The sequence below is a fragment of the Cherax quadricarinatus genome, chromosome 27 (genome assembly GCF_038502225.1).
Source record: "Cherax quadricarinatus isolate ZL_2023a chromosome 27, ASM3850222v1, whole genome shotgun sequence".
Taxonomy (NCBI): domain Eukaryota; kingdom Metazoa; phylum Arthropoda; class Malacostraca; order Decapoda; family Parastacidae; genus Cherax; species Cherax quadricarinatus.
The window spans coordinates 36,270,376-36,290,565 of record NC_091318.1 but is presented as its reverse complement, the minus strand read 5'-3'; the positions used below and the strand labels follow the sequence as shown (position 1 = coordinate 36,290,565).

The 20,190-nt window shown below is 39.5% G+C and overlaps 1 protein-coding gene across 3 annotated transcripts in view; it reads right to left on the bottom strand.

Annotated features, from left to right (window-relative positions):
• The window catches only part of LOC128696228 (UDP-glycosyltransferase UGT5-like), a 71,319-nt gene that overhangs the window by 1,591 nt on the left and 49,538 nt on the right, over positions 1-20,190 (bottom strand). For all 3 annotated transcript variants that reach the window (XM_070089241.1, XM_070089239.1, XM_070089240.1), the window contains exons 6-8: positions 8,169-8,333; positions 6,708-6,930; positions 6,279-6,498 (exon numbers count right to left, since the gene is read on the bottom strand). In XM_070089241.1, the coding sequence (XP_069945342.1) occupies positions 6,279-6,498; positions 6,708-6,930; positions 8,169-8,333 (608 nt within the window). The remainder of the gene's footprint in view (positions 1-6,278; positions 6,499-6,707; positions 6,931-8,168; positions 8,334-20,190) is intronic.

Sequence of the window (20,190 nt, the reverse complement as noted above, 5' to 3'; positions counted from 1 at the left end):
GACAATAATATGAATATTTCCTTTGGTTTATATAAATTAGATCCATTTATAATTAACAGAATTTGGGAAGAATTTAATAATGCACTGGACAAATAATAATTTTAAAAATTTTCTTGGGTAGAATAGTTTGTTGGTGGGTTATGCATAGGACCTGTCCAGTTGGGCTGGCGCGCGTCAGGTGTTTAACCGTTGTGGGATCTGATAATGAGGTGTTGGCCAGACCCCTTATATACCTTCCTTGGATGCTTTACTTTCATAGTTCTTTGATAATGTGAGTAGTCACGAAATCGCTTGGAATTTCTCTATTCTTTCAGAGTGGTTGTTTTGCATATTCTGAAATCACCTGTTTACTGTGATCTTATTGCATATATATATATATATATATATATATATATATATATATATATATATATATATATATATATATATATATATAAATAATTTTTATTATCACACTGGCCGATTCCCACCAAGGAAGGGTGGCCCGAAAAAGAAAAACTTTCACCATCATTCACTCCATCACTGTCTTGCCAGAAGGGTGCTTTACACTACAGTTTTTAAACTGCGACATTAATTAACTACCCTCCTTCAGAGTGCAGGCACTGTACTTCCCATCTCCGGCCTGCCGGTTTCCCTGAATCCCTTCATAAATGTTACTTTGCTCACACTCCAACAGCACGTCAAGTATTAAAAACCATTTGTCTCCATTCACTCCTATCAAACACGCTCACGCATGCCTGCTGGAAGTCAAAGCCCATCGTACACAAAACCTCCTTTACCCCCTCCCTCCAACCTTTCCTAGGCCGACCCCTACCCCGCCTTCCTTCCACTACAGACTGATACACTCTTGAAGTCACTCTGTTTCGCTCCATTCTCTCTACATGTCTGAACCACCTCAACAACCCTTCCTCAGCCCTCTGGACAACAGTTTTGGTAATCCCACACCTCCTCCTAACTTCCAAACTACGAATTCTCTGCATTATATTCACACCACACATTGCCCTCAGACATGACATCTCCACTGCCTCCAGCCTTCTCCTCGCTGCAACATTCATCACCCATGCTTCACACCCATATAAGAGCGTTGGTAAAACTATACTCTCATACATTCCCCTCTTTGCCTCCAAGGACAAAGTTCTTTGTCTCCACAGACTCCTAAGTGCACCACTCACCCTTTTCACCTCATCAATTCTATGATTCACCTCATCTTTCATAGACCCATCCGCTGACACGTCCACTCCCAAATATCTGAATACATTCACCTCCTCCACACTCTCTCCCTCCAATCTGATATCCAATCTTTTATCACCTAATCTTTTTGTTATCCTCATTACCTTACTCTTTCCTGTATTCACTTTTAATTTTCTTCTTTTGCACACCCTAAAAAATTCATCCACCAATCTCTGCAGCTTCTCTTCAGAATCTCCCAAGAGCACAGTGTCATCAGCAAAGAGCAACTGTGACAACTCCCACTTTATGTGTGATTCTTTATCTTTTAACTCCACGCCTCTTGCCAAGACCCTCGCATTTACTTCTCTTACAACTCCATCTATAAATATATTAAACAACCACGGTGACATCACACATCCTTGTCTAAGGCCTACTTTTACTGGGAAATAATTTCCCTCTTTCCTACATACTCTAACTTGAGCCTAACTATCCTCGTAAAAACTCTTCACTGCTTTCAGTAACCTACCTCCCACACCATACACCTGCAACATCTGCCACATTGCCCCCCTATCCACCCTGTCATACGCCTTTTCCAAATCCATAAATGCCACAAAGACCTCTTTAGCCATATCTAAATACTGTTCACTTATACGTTTCACTGTAAACACCTGGTCCACACACCCCCTACCTTTCCTAAAGCCTCCTTGTTCATCTGCTATCCTATTCTCCGTCTTACTCTTAATTTTTTCAATAATAACTCTACCATACACTTTACCAGGTATACTCAACAGACTTATCCCCCTATAATTTTTGCACTCTCTTTTGTCCCCTTTGCCTTTATACAAAGGAACTATGCATGCTCTCTGCCAATCCCTAGGTACCTTACCCTCTTCCATACCATACCCCCGGCCGGGATTGAACCCGCGGTCATAGAGTCTCAAAACTCCAGCCCGTCGCGCTAACCACTAGACCAGCTAGCCACAATAAGATTCATCCAACTAGGTATATTTCTACACCATAGGAAGGTTAGCACAGGCACCTCTGTGACCACAAATGCAAGTTTTTACAGACGAATCTCCAGCTAGCGTGGCCGTGACGAACTCTAGCTCAAGTCCCTTCACTGCCGTCAACATGACTTAAGAAATCGTAATGACACGATTGCAAATAAACCATACCCCCGGCCGGGATTGAACCCGCGGTCATAGAGTCTCAAAACTCCAGCCCGTCGCGCTAACCACTAGACCAGCTAGCCACAATAAGATTCATCCAACTAGGTATATTTCTACACCATAGGAAGGTTAGCACAGGCACCTCTGTGACCACAAATGCAAGTTTTTACAGACGAATCTCTAGCTAGCGTGGCCGTGACGAACTCTAGCTCAGAGGTGCCTGTGCTAACCTTCCTATGGTGTAGAAATATACCTAGTTGGATGAATCTTATTGTGGCTAGCTGGTCTAGTGGTTAGCGCGACGGGCTGGAGTTTTGAGACTCTATGACCGCGGGTTCAATCCCGGCCGGGGGTATGGTTTATTTGCAATCGTGTCATTACGATTTCTTAAGTCATGTTGACGGCAGTGAAGGGACTTGAGCTAGAGTTCGTCACGGCCACGCTAGCTGGAGATTCGTCTGTAAAAACTTGCATTTGTGGTCACAGAGGTGCCTGTGCTAACCTTCCTATGGTGTAGAAATATACCTAGTTGGATGAATCTTATTGTGGCTAGCTGGTCTAGTGGTTAGCGCGACGGGCTGGAGTTTTGAGACTCTATGACCGCGGGTTCAATCCCGGCCGGGGGTATGGTTTATTTGCAATCGTGTCATTACGATTTCTTAAGTCACTCTTCCATACATTTATTAAATAATTGCACCAACCACTCCAAAACTATACCCCCACCTGCTTTTAACATTTCTATCTTTATCCCATCAATCCCGGCTGCCTTACCCCCTTTCATTTTACCTACTGCCTCACGAACTTCCCCCACACTCACAACTGGCTCTTCCTCACTCCTACAAGATGTTATTCCTCCTTGCCCTATACACGAAATCACAGCTTCCCTATCTTCATCAACATTTAACAATTCCTCAAAATATTCCCTCCATCTTCCCAATACCTCTAACTCTCCATTTAATAACTCTCCTCTCCTACTTTTAACTGACAAATCCATTTGTTCTCTAGGCTTCCTTAACTTGTTTATCTCACTCCAAAACTTTTTCTTATTTTCAACAAAATTTGTTGATAACATCTCACCCACTCTCTCATTTGCTCTCTTTTTACATTGCTTCACCACTCTCTTAACCTCTCTCTTTTTCTCCATATACTCTTTCCTCCTTGCATCACTTCTACTTTGTAAAAACTTCTCATATGCTAACTTTTTCTCCCTTACAACTCTTTACATCATCATTCCACCAATCGCTCCTCTTCCCTCCCGCACCCACTTTCCTGTAACCACAAACTTCTGCTGAACACTCTAACACTACATTTTTAAACCTACCCCATACCTCTTCGACCCCATTGCCTATGATCTCATTAGCCCATCTATCCTCCAATAGCTGTTTATATCTTACCCTAACTGCCTCCTCTTTTAGTTTATAAACCTTCACCTCTCTCTTCCCTGATGCTTCTATTCTCCTTGTATCCCATCTACCTTTTACTCTCAGTGTAGCTACAACTAAAAAGTGATCTGATATATCTGTGGCCCCTCTATACACATGTACATCCTGAAGTCTACTCAACAGTCTTTTATCTACCAATTCATAATCCAAGAAACTACTATCATTTCGCCTTACATCATATCTTGTATACTTATTTATCCTCTTTTTCTTAAAATATGTATTACCTATAACTAAACCCCTTTCTATACAAAGTTCAATCAAAGGGCTCCCATTTTCATTTACACCTGGCACCCCAAACTTACCTACCACACCCTCTCTAAAAGTTTCTCCTACTTTAGCATTCAGGTCCCCTACCACAATTACTCTCTCAATTGGTTCAAAGGCTCCTATACATTCACTTAACATCTCCCAAAATCTCTCTCTCTCCTCTACATTCCTCTCTTCTCCAGGTGCATACACGCTTATTATGACCCACTTTTCGCATCCAACCTTTACTTTAATCCACATAATTCTTGAATTTACACATTCATATTCTCTTTTCTCCTTCCATAACTGATCCTTCAATATTACTGCTACCCCTTCCTTTGCTCTAACTCTCTCAGATACTCCAGATTTAATCCCATTTATTTCCCCCCACCGAAACTCCCCTACCCCCTTCAGCTTTGTTTCGCTTAGAGCCAGGACATCCAACTTCTTTTCATTCATAACATCAGCAATCATCTGTTTCTTGTCATCCGCACTACATCCACGCACATTCAAGCATCCCAGTTTTATAAAGTTTTTCTTCTTCTCTTTTTTTGTAAATGTCTACAGGAGGAGGAGTTACTAGCCCATTGCTCCCGGTATTTTAGTCGCCTCATACGACACGCATGGCTTACGGAGGAAAGATTCTTTTCCACTTCCCCATGGACAATAGAAGAAATAAAGAAGAACAAGAGCTATTTAGAAAAAGGAGAAAAACCTAGATGTATATATATATGCATGTGCGTGTCTGTGAAGTGTGACCAAAGTGTAAGTAGGAGTAGCAAGATATCCCTGTTATCTAGCGTGTTTATGAGGCAGAAAAAGAAACCAGCAATCCTACCATCATGCAAAACAGTTACAGGTTTCTGTTTCACAGTTATCTGGCACGACGGTAGTACTTCCCTGGGTGGTTGCTGTCTACCAACCTACTACATATACATATATGTATATATATATGTATGTATATATGTATATATATATATGTATGTATATATGTATATATATATATATGTATATATATATATGTATACATATATGTATATATATATGTATGTATATATGTATATATATATGTATATGTATACATATATATATATATATATATATATATATATATATATATATATATGTATATATATATATATATATATATATATATATATATATATATATATATATGTATATATATATGTATATATATATATATATATGTATACATATATGTATACATATATATATATATATATATATATATATATATATATATATATATGTATATATATATATATGTATATATATATATATATATATATATATATATATATATATATATATATATATATATATATATATGTATATATATATACATATATATATATATATATATATATATATATATATATATATATATATATATATATATATATATATATATATATATATATATATGTCGTGCCGAATAGGCAGAACTTGCGATCTTGGCTTAAATAGCAACGCTCATCTTGCCATATAGGACAAGTGAAAATTTGTGTATGCAATAATTTCGCCAAAATCATTCTGAACCTAACGAAAAATATATATTTCACTGTGTTTGTTTAGTATTAAATTACTGTAAACAAATCTAAAATATATTTAGTTGGGTTAGGCTATAATAAATTGGGCTTTTTATATTAAGGTTAGGTAAGTTTTCTAAGATGCTTTTGGTGCAAAATTATAAATTTTTTACATCAACAATAATAAAAAAATATATATCTTTAAACGTATAAGAGAAAATTCTAGAAAGGACTTAATTTTAAATGAGTTATTGCTAATTGACCAGTTTTACATATTCGGCACGACATATATATTTATATATGTATATATTATATGTATATATTTATATATATATATATATTATATGTATATATTTATACATATATATATTATATGTATATATTTATATATATATATATATATATGTATATATTTATATATATATATATATATTATATGTATATATTTATATATATATATGTATATATTTATATATATATATGTATATATATATATATCAAATTGTACTTTACAGAAACCACGATATGAATCCATGTCGATATATTTCCATTAGATATTTAAAGTGTTATAACCAAAACAAGCCACGATGCTGTTAATAATTCTGAAGTGACAGTATGTCACACCTTAGGAATGTATCAAATCCAGGAACACTATAACATTCAGGTTCATTTGAATACTTCCATTAGATTTTAATACTTACTTGGGGTTATTGATAATTTCTTGAATGGTCGTAACAATGCGATCAACTGATAACTCCTTCCAGTTTAAGCTTAGTCCGAGCCCCTTGCTAGCAATGTTTTTAGCATTCCTGGGTTGATCGCCGAAGATGGGGAGGACCAGGATGGGGGTAGCATGGTACATAGCTTCCTGTGTACTCAGGAGACCTCCATGACTCATGAACACCTTCACTTTTGGATTACCTTTGGAAAAATGAAAATATATTAACGAAAAATGTTACTCAAATCGTTAATTTTAAATTATTCATAGTGTCTAACTGTACTTAGTATCTGTATGGCGAAGCATTATTCTCACTCACTGTATAGAATGATAGCACAGTGTTAACGCTCCATATGAACGTCATCGTTATAATTCCCATATGTTCTGCAACACTGCTGGTTGTTACACTAACTTAAAATATCCTGTTGAGGAAGCCAGGGCTTTGTGAGAACGTTGTCTGACAAGCCTGGAAGACTGCCTTCATACTTCCAGATAACCCGTTGCTTAAGTTTCTTGAAGGCTTGGATGAATAATTCACGGTATTTTGAGGGCATTGTGTTTCCCTTGGTGATGGATCCTAAGCTGAAGTAGACAACACCAGCTTCCCCGGCACTCTCAATCCATGAACTGAGATCCTGTAAAACATAATGTGTGGAATGTTAGGTAAAAGAGCACTGTGTACCTAATGCGACATTTTATTGAGGCAAATTTTAGCACTCCTGGAACTTAGTCAAGCCGTCACGAAATGGCTTGACAAACCTGCAGTAGAGTGAGACGTTGCCACAATAAAATGGCACGTGTGTCCTTTTATCAAATATATATTCGCGGGAGTTCTACCAACATTGTTACATGTGTGGTTAAAATAAAATATACACGAGTGCATGGACAAGGCAGTCGGGAGAAAAAATAAGCAGGAGCTAAAGTTGAACTATTTGCAGAGAATTACTTGCTACAGTCTATCAGCACTTCTAGTATTGTTTAAACTGTCAAGATTTGGATAGAATAGCTGGATGTTATCTCACAGCATTTCTCTCTCTCTCTCTCTCTCTCTCTCTCTCTCTCTCTCTCTCTCTCTCTCTCTCTCTCTCTCTCTCTCATTCTGATGAAATTATTGAGATATTGTTGTAACATGAATCAACGTGAATGAAAAGATGAGGCAAAATTCGATGAATTAGTACAAGTTTCTATACAAAAACAAAAACTCCACACGAAAGTAGAATGAAAAACTTTTTAAAGGTAGGCAAATATGCATCAGATAACGAATACATTATTTAAGACTGAAAATAATGAGAATTAAATAAATAAATTTATATTCATCCAGATACTTTTAAGATCTTCACAGTTTTGTTAGAAACAATTACAATGTTAAAGTTCATTTGTTAGTGTCGTGAAGTGGTTAGGTCAGGCAGTGAACTGATTACTCGATTAACACTTTATTTCGAAATATTTCTCCTTTGCATTGATAAATATATTTTTGTGAATTACTATGGCAATTTATTTGTTTTACTCCAAAATAAATTTAGCAGCTTTACATAACTTTGATTCTTAAGCCTGCGATTTATAGTGGCTAAGGATGATTCTGCTTTAGTCCCCTAAAGTGCCTTGATGCAGTTTAGAAGTTGTTGACCTATTATGTACCTCTGTAATCTTTTTGACTACCGCCCACGGGATGGGTGTGGGGTGCATTAAACTTAAACTAATTGATAATTTACCTAACTGTATTTATCTGTACCTGTAGTTGAATAGTTACTTAGGGAGTGCCAAACATACTTTTGGCAGTGCCACCACTTGAGATATTCCTGCTAAATCCTATTTTTAGTATGAATTTTATTCATTTTTGTGTTTGCTGATGTTAACACTTGGATCAACTCACCTGTGGCAGTGGATTGCCTGGACGACAGTGGAGGGCTCCCACCTCCACTTGGGAGGGAAGGAGTGGGTATGGCATTGTCATACTGAAGTGGGAGTTTATCAGCGTCAGACTCTGATTCCTGTTTATTTCTGTCAATAGTGGAAGCTCCGGGAATATTTCCCAGATCTGCAAAGTTAAGGAAGACCAGACGATATAATTATTTTAACACTGTTGAATACATACCTTAGCAACAGTTATCTCACTTTTACTCAGTATAACCTTCAGTCCAGTTTCAGGCATACTACGACAACCAGGATCCGCAACAGTTGACAAACGCCCAGGTACCTATTTGCTGTTAGGTAAAAATATACAGTGAGTGTAGGAGGAGACTTAACATCTTGGTATGTATTAGCTGTTAGGTGAAAATGGGATGCAGACCTCAAGACTAACACTCATGTATGTATACGAGACTGGCAAACAAACACAGACAACAGGTTTAAGAAGACTTACATCCATAGATCTATATTCTGCCAGGTGAACTAGAGTAGCAGGTGTAAGTAGCCTTATACCTAAGTAATTTGTTTATTAGTAGGTGAAAGTGCTGGCTGTTGAATTTTTTTAATATAAAAATATTAGAAAGTAATTATTTTATCATTTTATTTTCAGTGATTATGCAGACTCATGCGATTTACAATAACATTTCCTCTTATTATAAATCCAGTACATGGTTTGTTGTTAGAGAACTGTCTGGTTTATCGTGGCACTTCTTGTTATTGTGGACCCAGCATGTAGTTTACATGGTACCTACTCTTATAATAATAATAATAATAATAATAATAATAATAATAATAATAATAATAATAATAAAACAATTGGTTGATTGAGGTGACTGTTTACTGTATGGTAGAATGCTCTTCTAAAACTCCAAGACTCCCAGGTTACTTCACCAGGCAGGCTGAGACGTACAGTTACGTCTCTTTACACCTGTTGCTCATGTTTCTCCAGCGGTAAATAGGAACCTCAAGGAAGACTCTTGTGATGTATTTCAACTGTTCTTTTGAGGCCGCTAAGGGACACCTAATTTAACCTAATTAAATGGTCACACCTTGCCTTGGCAAATAGCTGTCAGACACACCTTTTGGCTTAAGTTTGAGGTCTTTTGTTCTTGACGGCGTCAGATCTCGGCGTCTGGTCAAAACACGTGGTGCACATCCCATTGTGGGGGCTGCTTTGAGGACCATATAAGCCCAAGGAACAGCATGATCAAGGAGTTGAGTGGAGCTTTGATCTGTGTGCAGAGCTCTTAGCAAGGGAACTCGAGCAGAGCTGCTGGTGGTGTGCAGAGCTGAGCAGGAGAGTCTCTGGAGGAGACACTGTTGGAGACATTGGGCAGAGTACTGGCTTGGAGCAGTACTCATGCTGTGTAGGTCTTGGGACCTGCGGCTAGTGTGTGATTTAGTTCCTGTGGTGAACTGTCCTCTGAACTATATCGTAAGTTATATTCTGTTTCGTCAGTTGATTGTATTTGCTGTCTCACTGCTTATGTGTACCACCCCATTTATCTAAATGCAACAATGTTCTCCAGTTCCCAAATATATTATTGTACAAGGACTTAATAATAAACTGTGTTTGAGTAGAATAGTAATATTCACTGTCCCCCGTTATTTATTCTTTTATTCATTAATTTATTTCAAGCACTGAGAGGGTGAGTAGTGTGGTGGTAGAGGTAATGAGAGGTGGTGGTCTAGTTGCAGTGACCTCACATTACCTACCTCCGCTAATCACTCGACTCACCTCTCCTGCAATCTCCTGCCTACTGCCTGCCTACTCCCTCCGAGTACTCCCATATTCCATTGGGGAATATGGGAGTACTCAAGAGTGTCATAACCAACAATTTCAACGAGAACAACGGCTTCTATAACATAGCTGAACCACTCGCCAAGAAACTTCTTCAACGCTATCCCACATAAGAACATAGAACACTGCAGAAGGTCTACTCACAACTTGTCCAATACCCCTGCCAAGCTACCCAAGACTCTATAACTCCACCCGGTAGATCATCAAATGCAGCATTCTCCACCTGACCTCAACATTCTGAACATGACTATAAATACTCCCGTACCTTCCACCCCAGGTAGATCTGTGTGTGACTTGAAAAAGCCCACTGTGTGGGTGAAACGTTGTCAATAAAGGATCACATTATACTGCATATGTGTTTATATTAAAACCATTGCTACGAGTCCTGTCTAGGCTAAATATTTTCAGCACGTTATTTACATCCCCTTTATTTATTCCTGTCTTCCATTTATACATCTCAATCATATAGCCCCTGGTTCTATGCCATTCTAGAGAGTGAAGATTCAGAGCCCTCAGTCTATCCTCATAGGGAAGATTTCTGATACATGGGATCAACTTTGTCCTCCTCCTTTGTATGTTTTAAGAACATAAGAACACAAGAAAGGAGGAACACTGCAGCAGGCCTGTTGGCCCATACTAGGCAGGTCATTTACAATTCATCCCACTAACAAAACATTTGACCAACCCAATTTTCAATGCTACCCAAGAAATGTGCAAGTCCCACTCAAATCCAACCCTCCCACTCATGTACTTATCCAACCTAAATTTGAAACTACCCAAAGTCCTAGCTTCACTAATCCAACTAGGCAGACTGTTCCACTCATCCACTACCCTATTTCCAAACCAATACTTTCCTATGTCCTTTCTAAATCTAAACTTATCTAATTTAAATCCATTACTGCGGGTTCTCTCTTGGAGAGATATCCTCAAGACCTTATTAATATCCCCTTTATTAATACCTATCTTCCACTTATACACTTCGATCAGGTCTCCCCTCATTCTTCGTCTAACAAGTGAATGTAACTTAAGAGTCTTCAATCTTTCTTCGTAAGGAAGATTTCTAATGCTATGTATTAATTTAGTCATCCTACGCTGAATGTTTTCTAACGAATTTATGTCCATTCTATTATATGGAGACCAGAATTGAGGTGCATAATCTAGGTGAAGCCTTACTAATGATGTATAAAGCTGCAGTATGACCTCTGGATTTCTGTTGCTTACACTTCTTGATATAAATCCCAGTAATCTATTTGCCTTATTATGTACGCTTAGGCACTGCTGTCTTGGTTTAAGGTTGCTGCTCACCATAACCCCCAAGTCCTTTTCGCAATCTGTATGGCTTCATGGAACCAAGCTGAAGATCAAGAAAACGGTTGGAGAGGCAGAAACAACGAGAAACCAGAAGACTACCGTGGAAACTTCCAACCCATTCTCGGTGCTACCTGACGAATGTGAGTGTTCTACTGGGAATGCCACAACGAGCACCAAAGAAGCATTGACAGACGTGAGTAAGACATCCCTAGAAACCCCAACGAAGACCATCGAGAACGTCTTGACGAATTCTACAAGTGGTGTAATGCTACCTGGCGAATGTGAGTCGACTACTCTGAGCATCACGACGGACGACGCCAAGGAAGGTAAAAACATTGTTGTTGTTGGGGATAGCCAGATTAGGTACATGGATAGAGCATTCTCCTTGAAGGATAGGAGTAGGAGGCACAGAGTGTGTTTTCCTGGGGCTGGGATGAAGGATATTGTTAGCCGTCTGGATGACATCATGAGAGGTAATGGGAGCAATCCTATTATCTGTCTTAGTGCTGGAGGCAACGATGTTGGCAGACGTAGGAGCGAGGACCTGATTAGCAGGTATAGGTCAGCAATAGAGATAATTAGGAGGAAGGGTGGGAAACCTGTCATATGTGGCATTTTGCCAAGGAGAGGAGTTGGAAATGAATGGTTGTCCAGAGCAATTGGTGTCAATTGCTGGCTGGACAAATACTGTAAGGAAAATGCAGTAACATTCATTGACAACTGGGACCTCTTCTATGGCAGAAATGACATGTATGCCAGGGATGGGGTTCACTTATTTAGGTGTGGGGTGGGAGCACTGGCCAACGCAGTGGAGGGAGCTGTTAGGTCTTTAAACTAGGAATAGTTAGTGGTATGGGTTTTGGCGGGAAAACTGTGAAGTCGCAGGGTAGTAACATGAGTACTAGGAGAACTAATAATAGGCAAAATGAGGTGGATATTGGAAAGCCAGTGGCACTAATTGACAAGGACAGTAATAGGTTTAGTGGAATAACAGAAAGGAGCAGGAAGGGTAAAAAGAGAGGAGGGTCATTAAATATTTATTACACAAATAGTCGCAGTGCTAGGAATAAGATGGACGAGTTGAGACTAGTTGCTAGTGCAGGTAACATAGATGTATTTGCATTACTGAGACGTGGTTTAATTCAAAAAGTCGGGACATGCCTGCAGAATGTCACATTCAGGGTTTTAAATTGTTCCAAGTAGATAGAAGTATCGGGAAGGGGGGTGGGGTGGCATTGTATGTCCGAGATCGCTTGAACTGTTGCATAAAAACGGGTATTAAGTCTGAAGTAACACATACAGAGTCTGTTTGGATAGAATTTTCAGAGGGGCATGAAAAATTAATTTTAGGTGTGATATACCGTCCCCCAAATTTAGATAGGGACCAAGGGAGACTACTATGGGAGGAAATTGTTAGGGCCACAAGGCACGATAATGTAGTAATTCTAGGAGACTTTAACTTTAGTCATATTGATTGGAATTTCTTGACTGGGAATTTAGAATCATACGATTTCTTAGAAGTAGTTCAGGATTGTTTTTTGAAGCAGTTTGTGACAGAACCTACAAGGGGAAATAACCTGCTTGACTTAGTTCTGGCAAACAATGAATCCCTTGTTAATAATTTAGAAGTTTCAGAGGAACTGGGTGCTAGCGACCACAAATCAATTACATTTAGAATTGAATGGAAGTATGATAGTAGGGATAACTCAGTAACAGTCCCAGATTTTCGCTTAGCAGATTACGATGGGCTTAGAGAACACTTATCATCTGTTGACTGGGGTAACGAAGAGAGCTATCAATATGACAGTTTTCTGAACACAATACATGCTGCTCAAAGAACGTTTATCCCTTATAAGGAAATTAGATCAAATAGAAATGACCCAAAATGGATGAATAATAGGCTGAAATATCTACTAGGGCATAAGAAAGGAATTTATAGGCGTATCAAAAGAGGCGAGGGTCATCTTATGAATCAGTATATTGACATTAAGAGGGACATTAAAAAGGGGATAAGAAAAGCTAAAAGGGACTATGAAATTAAAGTTGCTAGGGATTCTAAAACAAACCCAAAAAGTTTTTTCCAGGTATATAGGACAAAAGTCAGAGATAAGATAGGTCCCCTTAAAAATAACTATGGGCATCTTACTGACAAAGAGAATGAAATGTGCTCGATTTTAAATAATTATTTTCTCTCGGTTTTTACACAGGAAGACTAATAATATTCCGGTAATTAATTTTTATAGTGGATCAGAAGAAGATAAATTATGTAACATCACAGTCACTAGTGAAATGGTTGTGAAGCAGATAGACCGACTGAAGCAAAATAAGTCACCGGGTCCTGATGAGGTTTTTTCAAGGGTTTTTAAGGAATGCAAAATGGAAGTCTGTGAACCATTAACTAATATTTTTAATTTATCTCTTCAAACAGGTGTAGTGTCTGATATGTGGAAGATGGCTAATGTAATTCCTATTTTTAAAACAGGGGACAAGTCGTTACCGTCAAATTACCGCCCAATAAGCCTGACCTCAATTGTAGGCAAATTACTAGAGTCAATTATAGCTGAGATTATAAGAAGCCATCTCGATAAGCATAGCTTGATTAATGATACTCAGCATGGATTCACAAGAGGCCGGTCTTGTCTAACTAATTTATTAACTTTCTTCAGTAAAGCTTTTGAGGCTGTTGACCACGATAAAGAATTTGATATTATTTACTTAGATTTTAGTAAGGCATTTGATAGAGTTCCGCACCAAAGACTGTTGAAGAAAGTAGCAGCTCACGGCATTGGGGGAAGGGTGCTCTCGTGGATCGAGTCATGGCTCACAGATAGGAAGCAGAGAGTGTCCATAAATGGGGTTAAATCCGAGTGGGGATCAGTAACAAGTGGCGTTCCACAGGGATCAGTCTTGGGCCCGTTGTTGTTTATAATATATATCAATGATCTTGATGAAGGAATTACTAGTGATATGAGCAAATTCGCCGATGACACGAAGATAGGTAGGATAATTGATTCAAACGTAGATGTTAGGGAACTTCAGGAGGATTTAGACAAACTTTACTCTTGGTCAGAAAAGTGGCAGATGCAGTTCAATGTAGATAAATGCAAGGTTCTGAAGCTCGGGAGTGTCCATAACCCTAGCACTTATAAGTTAAATAATGTAGAACTTAGCCATACAGATTGCGAAAAGGACTTGGGGATTATGGTGAGCAGCAACCTTAAACCAAGACAGCAATGCCTAAGCATACGTAATAAGGCAAATAGATTACTGGGATTTATATCAAGAAGTGTAAGCAACAGAAGTCCAGAGGTCATACTGCAGCTTTATACATCATTAGTAAGGCCTCACCTAGATTATGCAGCTCAATTCTGGTCTCCATATTACAGAATGGACATAAATTCGTTAGAAAACATTCAGCGTAGGATGACTAAATTAATACATAGCATTAGAAATCTTCCTTAAGAAGAAAGATTGAAGACTCTTAAGTTACATTCACTTGTTAGACGAAGAATGAGGGGAGACCTGATCGAAGTGTATAAGTGGAAGATAGGTATTAATAAAGGGGATATTAACAAGGTCTTGAGGATATCTCTCCAAGAGAGAACCCGCAGTAATGGATTTAAATTAGATAAGTTTAGATTTAGAAAGGACATAGGAAAGTATTGGTTTGGAAATAGGGTAGTTGATGAGTGGAACAGTCTACCTAGTTGGGTTATTGAGGCTAGGACTTTGGGTAGTTTCAAATTTAGGTTGGATAAGTACATGAGTGGGAGGGGTTGGATTTGAGAGGGACTTGCACATCAGAGCTTGAACATTAAAATGGTATGAAATACCGACAGATTGTTAGGTAAGACACATATGCAACAGTTAGGTATCTTTATTTCGAAACGTTTCGCCTACACAGTAGGCTTCTTCAGTCGAGTACAGAAAGGTTGATAGAAGCAGAAGATACTTGAAGACGATGTAATCAGTCCATCACCCTTAAAGTTTTGAGGTGGTCAGTCCGTCAGCCTGGAGAAGAGCATTGTTCCGTTGTCTGAAACAATATGAAGTTGAAGTGACAGAATGGGGCCTTTATATAGTGCCAGGAGGTGAGACGTAGGTTGCTTTGGGAGGGCAGGTCCTTCTCAAACCCAGCCGTTCTCACTACATAAGAACATAAGAACGAAGGAACACTGCAGAAGGCCTACTGGCCCATGCAAGGCAGGTCCAAGTCTCCTACCGGCTTAAGCCAATGCACCCAACCTAGTCAGGTCAGGTCACATTGACTTAAGGGAGGAACACGGCAACCGACCTGGTAGCACAAGCTATCAGGTCTAACTCACACCCACCCACATCTACTCATGTATTTATCCAACCTATTTTTAAAGCTACACAACGTTCTGGCCTCTATAACGGTATTTGGGAGTTTGTTCCACTCATCCACAACTCTATTACCAAACCAGTACTTTCCTATATCCTTCCTGAATCTGAATTTTTCCAACTTAAAACCATTGCTGCGAGTCCTGTCTAGGCTAGATATTTTCAGCACACTATTTACATCCCCTTTATTTATTCCTGTCTTCCATTTATACACCTCAATCATATCCCCCCTAATTCTACGTCTTTCTAGAGAGTGCAGTTTCAGGGCCCTTAGTCTATCCTCATAGGGAAGGTTTCTGATACATGGGATCAACTTTGTCATCCTCCTTTGTACATTTTCCAGAGAATTTATATCCATTCTGTAATACGGTGACCAAAACTGTGCAGCATAATCTAAATGAGGCCTAACCAAGGATGTATAGAGTTGAAGAACAACCTGAGGACTCCTATTATTTATGCTTCTTGATATGAAGCCAAGGATTCTATTAGCTTTATTAAGATCTACATTATTTAGTTTATATGTGGCATGGTTATTGTCCTGTCCAACATTTAGAACTTTGCATTTGTCTATATTAAACTGCATCTGCCACTTCTCCGACCACTGCATCAGTCTATTCAAATCTTCCTGGAGTGCTCGAATGTCCTCGTCAGAATGAATTCGACGGCCTATTTTGGTGTCATCGGCAAACTTGCAGATGTCGCTCTTTATGCCCTCATCTATGTCGTTTATGTAGATTGTGAACAGCAGGGGGCCCAACACTGACCCCTGTGGAACACCGCTCGTGACGCTTCCCCACTCTGATTTCTCCCCATTTATGCAAACTCTCTGCTGCCTATTTGTCAACCATGCCTCTATCCAGGAAAAAATTTCTCCTCCTATTCCATGTGCTTTAATTTTCCTCAATAGTCTCTGATGTGGGACCCTGTCAAAAGCCTTACTGAAGTCCATATATACAATATCATATTCATTACCATGATCTACCTCCTCAAATACCTTAGTGAAAAAAGTTAATAAATTCGTAAGGCAGGAACGCCCCTTTGTAAAACCATGCTGAGATTCGTTGATTAATTTATGCTTTTCAAGGTGGCTACGAACTGCCTCGGCAATTATTGATTCCATAAATTTTCCCACTATGGAGGTTAGGCTTATTGGTCTATAGTTCGAAGCTAAGGACCTGTCACCTGTTTTGAAAATAGGTATCACATTTGCCATTTTCCACTTATCTGGCACCATGCCAGTTTGTAGTGATATGTTGAAAAGATTAGCCAAAGGTGTGCTAAGCTCCTCTTTACATTCCTTTAGAACCCTTGCATACAGTTCATCAGGGCCTGGGGATTTGTTAGGTTTTAATTTATCTATTTGCCTAAGGACCATGTCACTTGTGACCCTAATAGTGCACAGTTTATTATCGTCCTGTTCTACATAATTTATCATTACTGGAATATCGCTGGTATCCTCCTGTGTAAAAACTGAGAGGAAGTATGTGTTAAAAATTCTACACATTTCCTTATCACTGTCAGTGAGCTGACCCGAGGAACTTTTGAGTGGGCCTATCTTGTCCCTGATCTTACTTCTGTATACCTGAAAGAATCCTTTTGGGTTAGTCTTCGATTCTCTTGCAACTTTAACCTCATAATCTCTTTTTGCTTTTCTAATTCCCTTTTTTATTTCTCTCTTTAACTGAATATATCGATTTCTCAATTGCCCCTCTCCTCTTTTGATTTGCCTATATATGCCTCTCTTTTGACCAATCAGATATTTTAATCTATTGTTCATCCATTTAGGATCATTTTTGTTTGATCTGATTTCCCTAGAGGTTGTCGAAGTGGTCTGTACCAAGATACCCTTGTGTTGCAGTGTCTGACAGAATGAACATTAGAATGGTATAAAATACCGACAGATTGTTAGGTAAGACACATATGCAACAGTTAGGTATCTTTATTTCGAAACGTTTCGCCTACACAGTAGGCTTCTTCAGTCGAGTACAGAAAAGTTGATAGAAGCAGAAGATACTTGAAGACGATGTAATCAGTCCATCACCCTTAAAGTTTTGAGGTGGTCAGTCCCTCAGTCTGGAGAAGAGCATTGTTCCGTTGTCTGAAACAATATGAAGTTGAAGTGACAGAATGGGGCCTTTATATAGTGCCAGGAGGTGAGACGTAGGTTGCTTTGGGAGGGCAGGTCCTTCTCAAACCCAGCCGTTCTCACTAGTAGAGGTTGTCGAAGTGGTCTGTACCAAGATACCCTTGTGTTGCAGTGTCTGACAGAATGAACATTAAAATGGTATGAAATACCGACAGATTGTTAGGTAAGACACATATGCAACAGTTAGGTATCTTTATTTCGAAACGTTTCGCCTACACAGTAGGCTTCTTCAGTCGAGTACAGAAAGGTTGATAGAAGCAGAAGATACTTGAAGACGATGTAATCAGTCCATCACCCTTAAAGTTTTGAGGTGGTCAGTCCCTCAGTCTGGAGAAGAGCATTGTTCCGTTGTCTGAAACAATATGAAGTTGAAGTGACAGGATGGAGCCTTTATATAGTGCCAGGAGGTGAGACGTAGGTTGCTTTGGGAGGGCAGGTCCCTCTCAAACCCAGCCGTTCTCACTAGTAGAGGTCGAAGTTGATGGTCTGTACCAAGATACCCTTGTGTTGCAGTGTCTGACAGAATGAACATTAAAATGGTATAAAATACCGACAGATTGTTAGGTAAGACACATATGCAACAGTTAGGTATCTTTATTTCGAAACGTTTCGCCTACACAGTAGGCTTCTTCAGTCGAGTACAGAAAAGTTGATAGAAGCAGAAGATACTTGAAGACGATGTAATCAGTCCATCACCCTTAAAGTTTTGAGGTGGTCAGTCCCTCAGTCTGGAGAAGAGCATTGTTCCGTTGTCTGAAACAATATGAAGTTGAAGTGACAGGATGGAGCCTTTATATAGTGCCAGGAGGTGAGACGTAGGTTGCTTTGGGAGGGCAGGTCCCTCTCAAACCCAGCCGTTCTCACTAGTAGAGGTCGAAGTTGATGGTCTGTACCAAGATACCCTTGTGTTGCAGTGTCTGACAGAATGAACATTAAAATGGTATAAAATACCGACAGATTGTTAGGTAAGACACATATGCAACAGTTAGGTATCTTTATTTCGAAACGTTTCGCCTACACAGTAGGCTTCTTCAGTCGAGTACAGAAAAGTTGATAGAAGCAGAAGATACTTGAAGACGATGTAATCAGTCCATCACCCTTAAAGTTTTGAGGTGGTCAGTCCCTCAGTCTGGAGAAGAGCATTGTTCCGTTGTCTGAAACAATATGAAGTTGAAGTGACAGGATGGAGCCTTTATATAGTGCCAGGAGGTGAGACGTAGGTTGCTTTGGGAGGGCAGGTCCCTCTCAAACCCAGCCGTTCTCACTAGTAGAGGTCGAAGTTGATGGTCTGTACCAAGATACCCTTGTGTTGCAGTGTCTGACAGAATGAACATTAAAATGGTATAAAATACCGACAGATTGTTAGGTAAGACACATATGCAACAGTTAGGTATCTTTATTTCGAAACGTTTCGCCTACACAGTAGGCTTCTTCAGTCGAGTACGAGTACTGGGTTTGAGAGGGACCTGCCCTCCCAAAGCAACCTACGTCTCACCTCCTGGCACTATATAAAGGCTCCATCCTGTCACTTCAACTTCATATTGTTTCAGACAACGGAACAATGCTCTTCTCCAGACTGAGGGACTGACCACCTCAAAACTTTAAGGGTGATGGACTGATTACATCGTCTTCAAGTATCTTCTGCTTCTATCAACTTTTCTGTACTCGACTGAAGAAGTCTACTGTGTAGGCGAAACGTTTCGAAATAAAGATACCTAACTGTTGCATATGTGTCTTACCTAACAATCTGTCGGTATTTTATACCATTTTAATGTTCATTCTGTCAGACACTGGCTACAAAAAAGTATCTTGGTACAGACTCATCAACTCGACCTCTGTGAGCGGCTGGTTTGGCCTGCCTCCCAAAGCTGTCTCACCTCTGGCTTTTGCTGCAAGGCTCCGTCTGATGTATTGTTTCAGACAACAGGTGTGCTGCTGCTCCAGACTGAGGACGACGCCCTCCAAATGGGAGTGGACTGTTACGTGCATTAGCGCCGAGTAACGGCTGCAGGCACCTGCCGACTGAACTTTGCATTGAGCAACATTTTGAAATAAGATACTGCGATTGCGTATGTGTCTTGCCTGGCGATCTGTCATTGATACCGCTGCCATTTTAATGTTCGTTCTGTCGAACACTGCAACAAGAAGGCTATGCTGAACGAACGTCGGCCTCGACACTCGAACGGCTTTGGGTTTGGACACTGCCATACTCCTGGCGCGTGGTGCGTCTCCTAAGCTCAGCTCGTATTGTTCGAACGGCAGAGACAATAACTTCTCCAGACGAAGGACACTACGAGAATGATGTATCCTCTTTCTGCTTCTATCAGCACTGCTGAAATGGTGAAAACTTGTTTTGGCCAGGCAGCT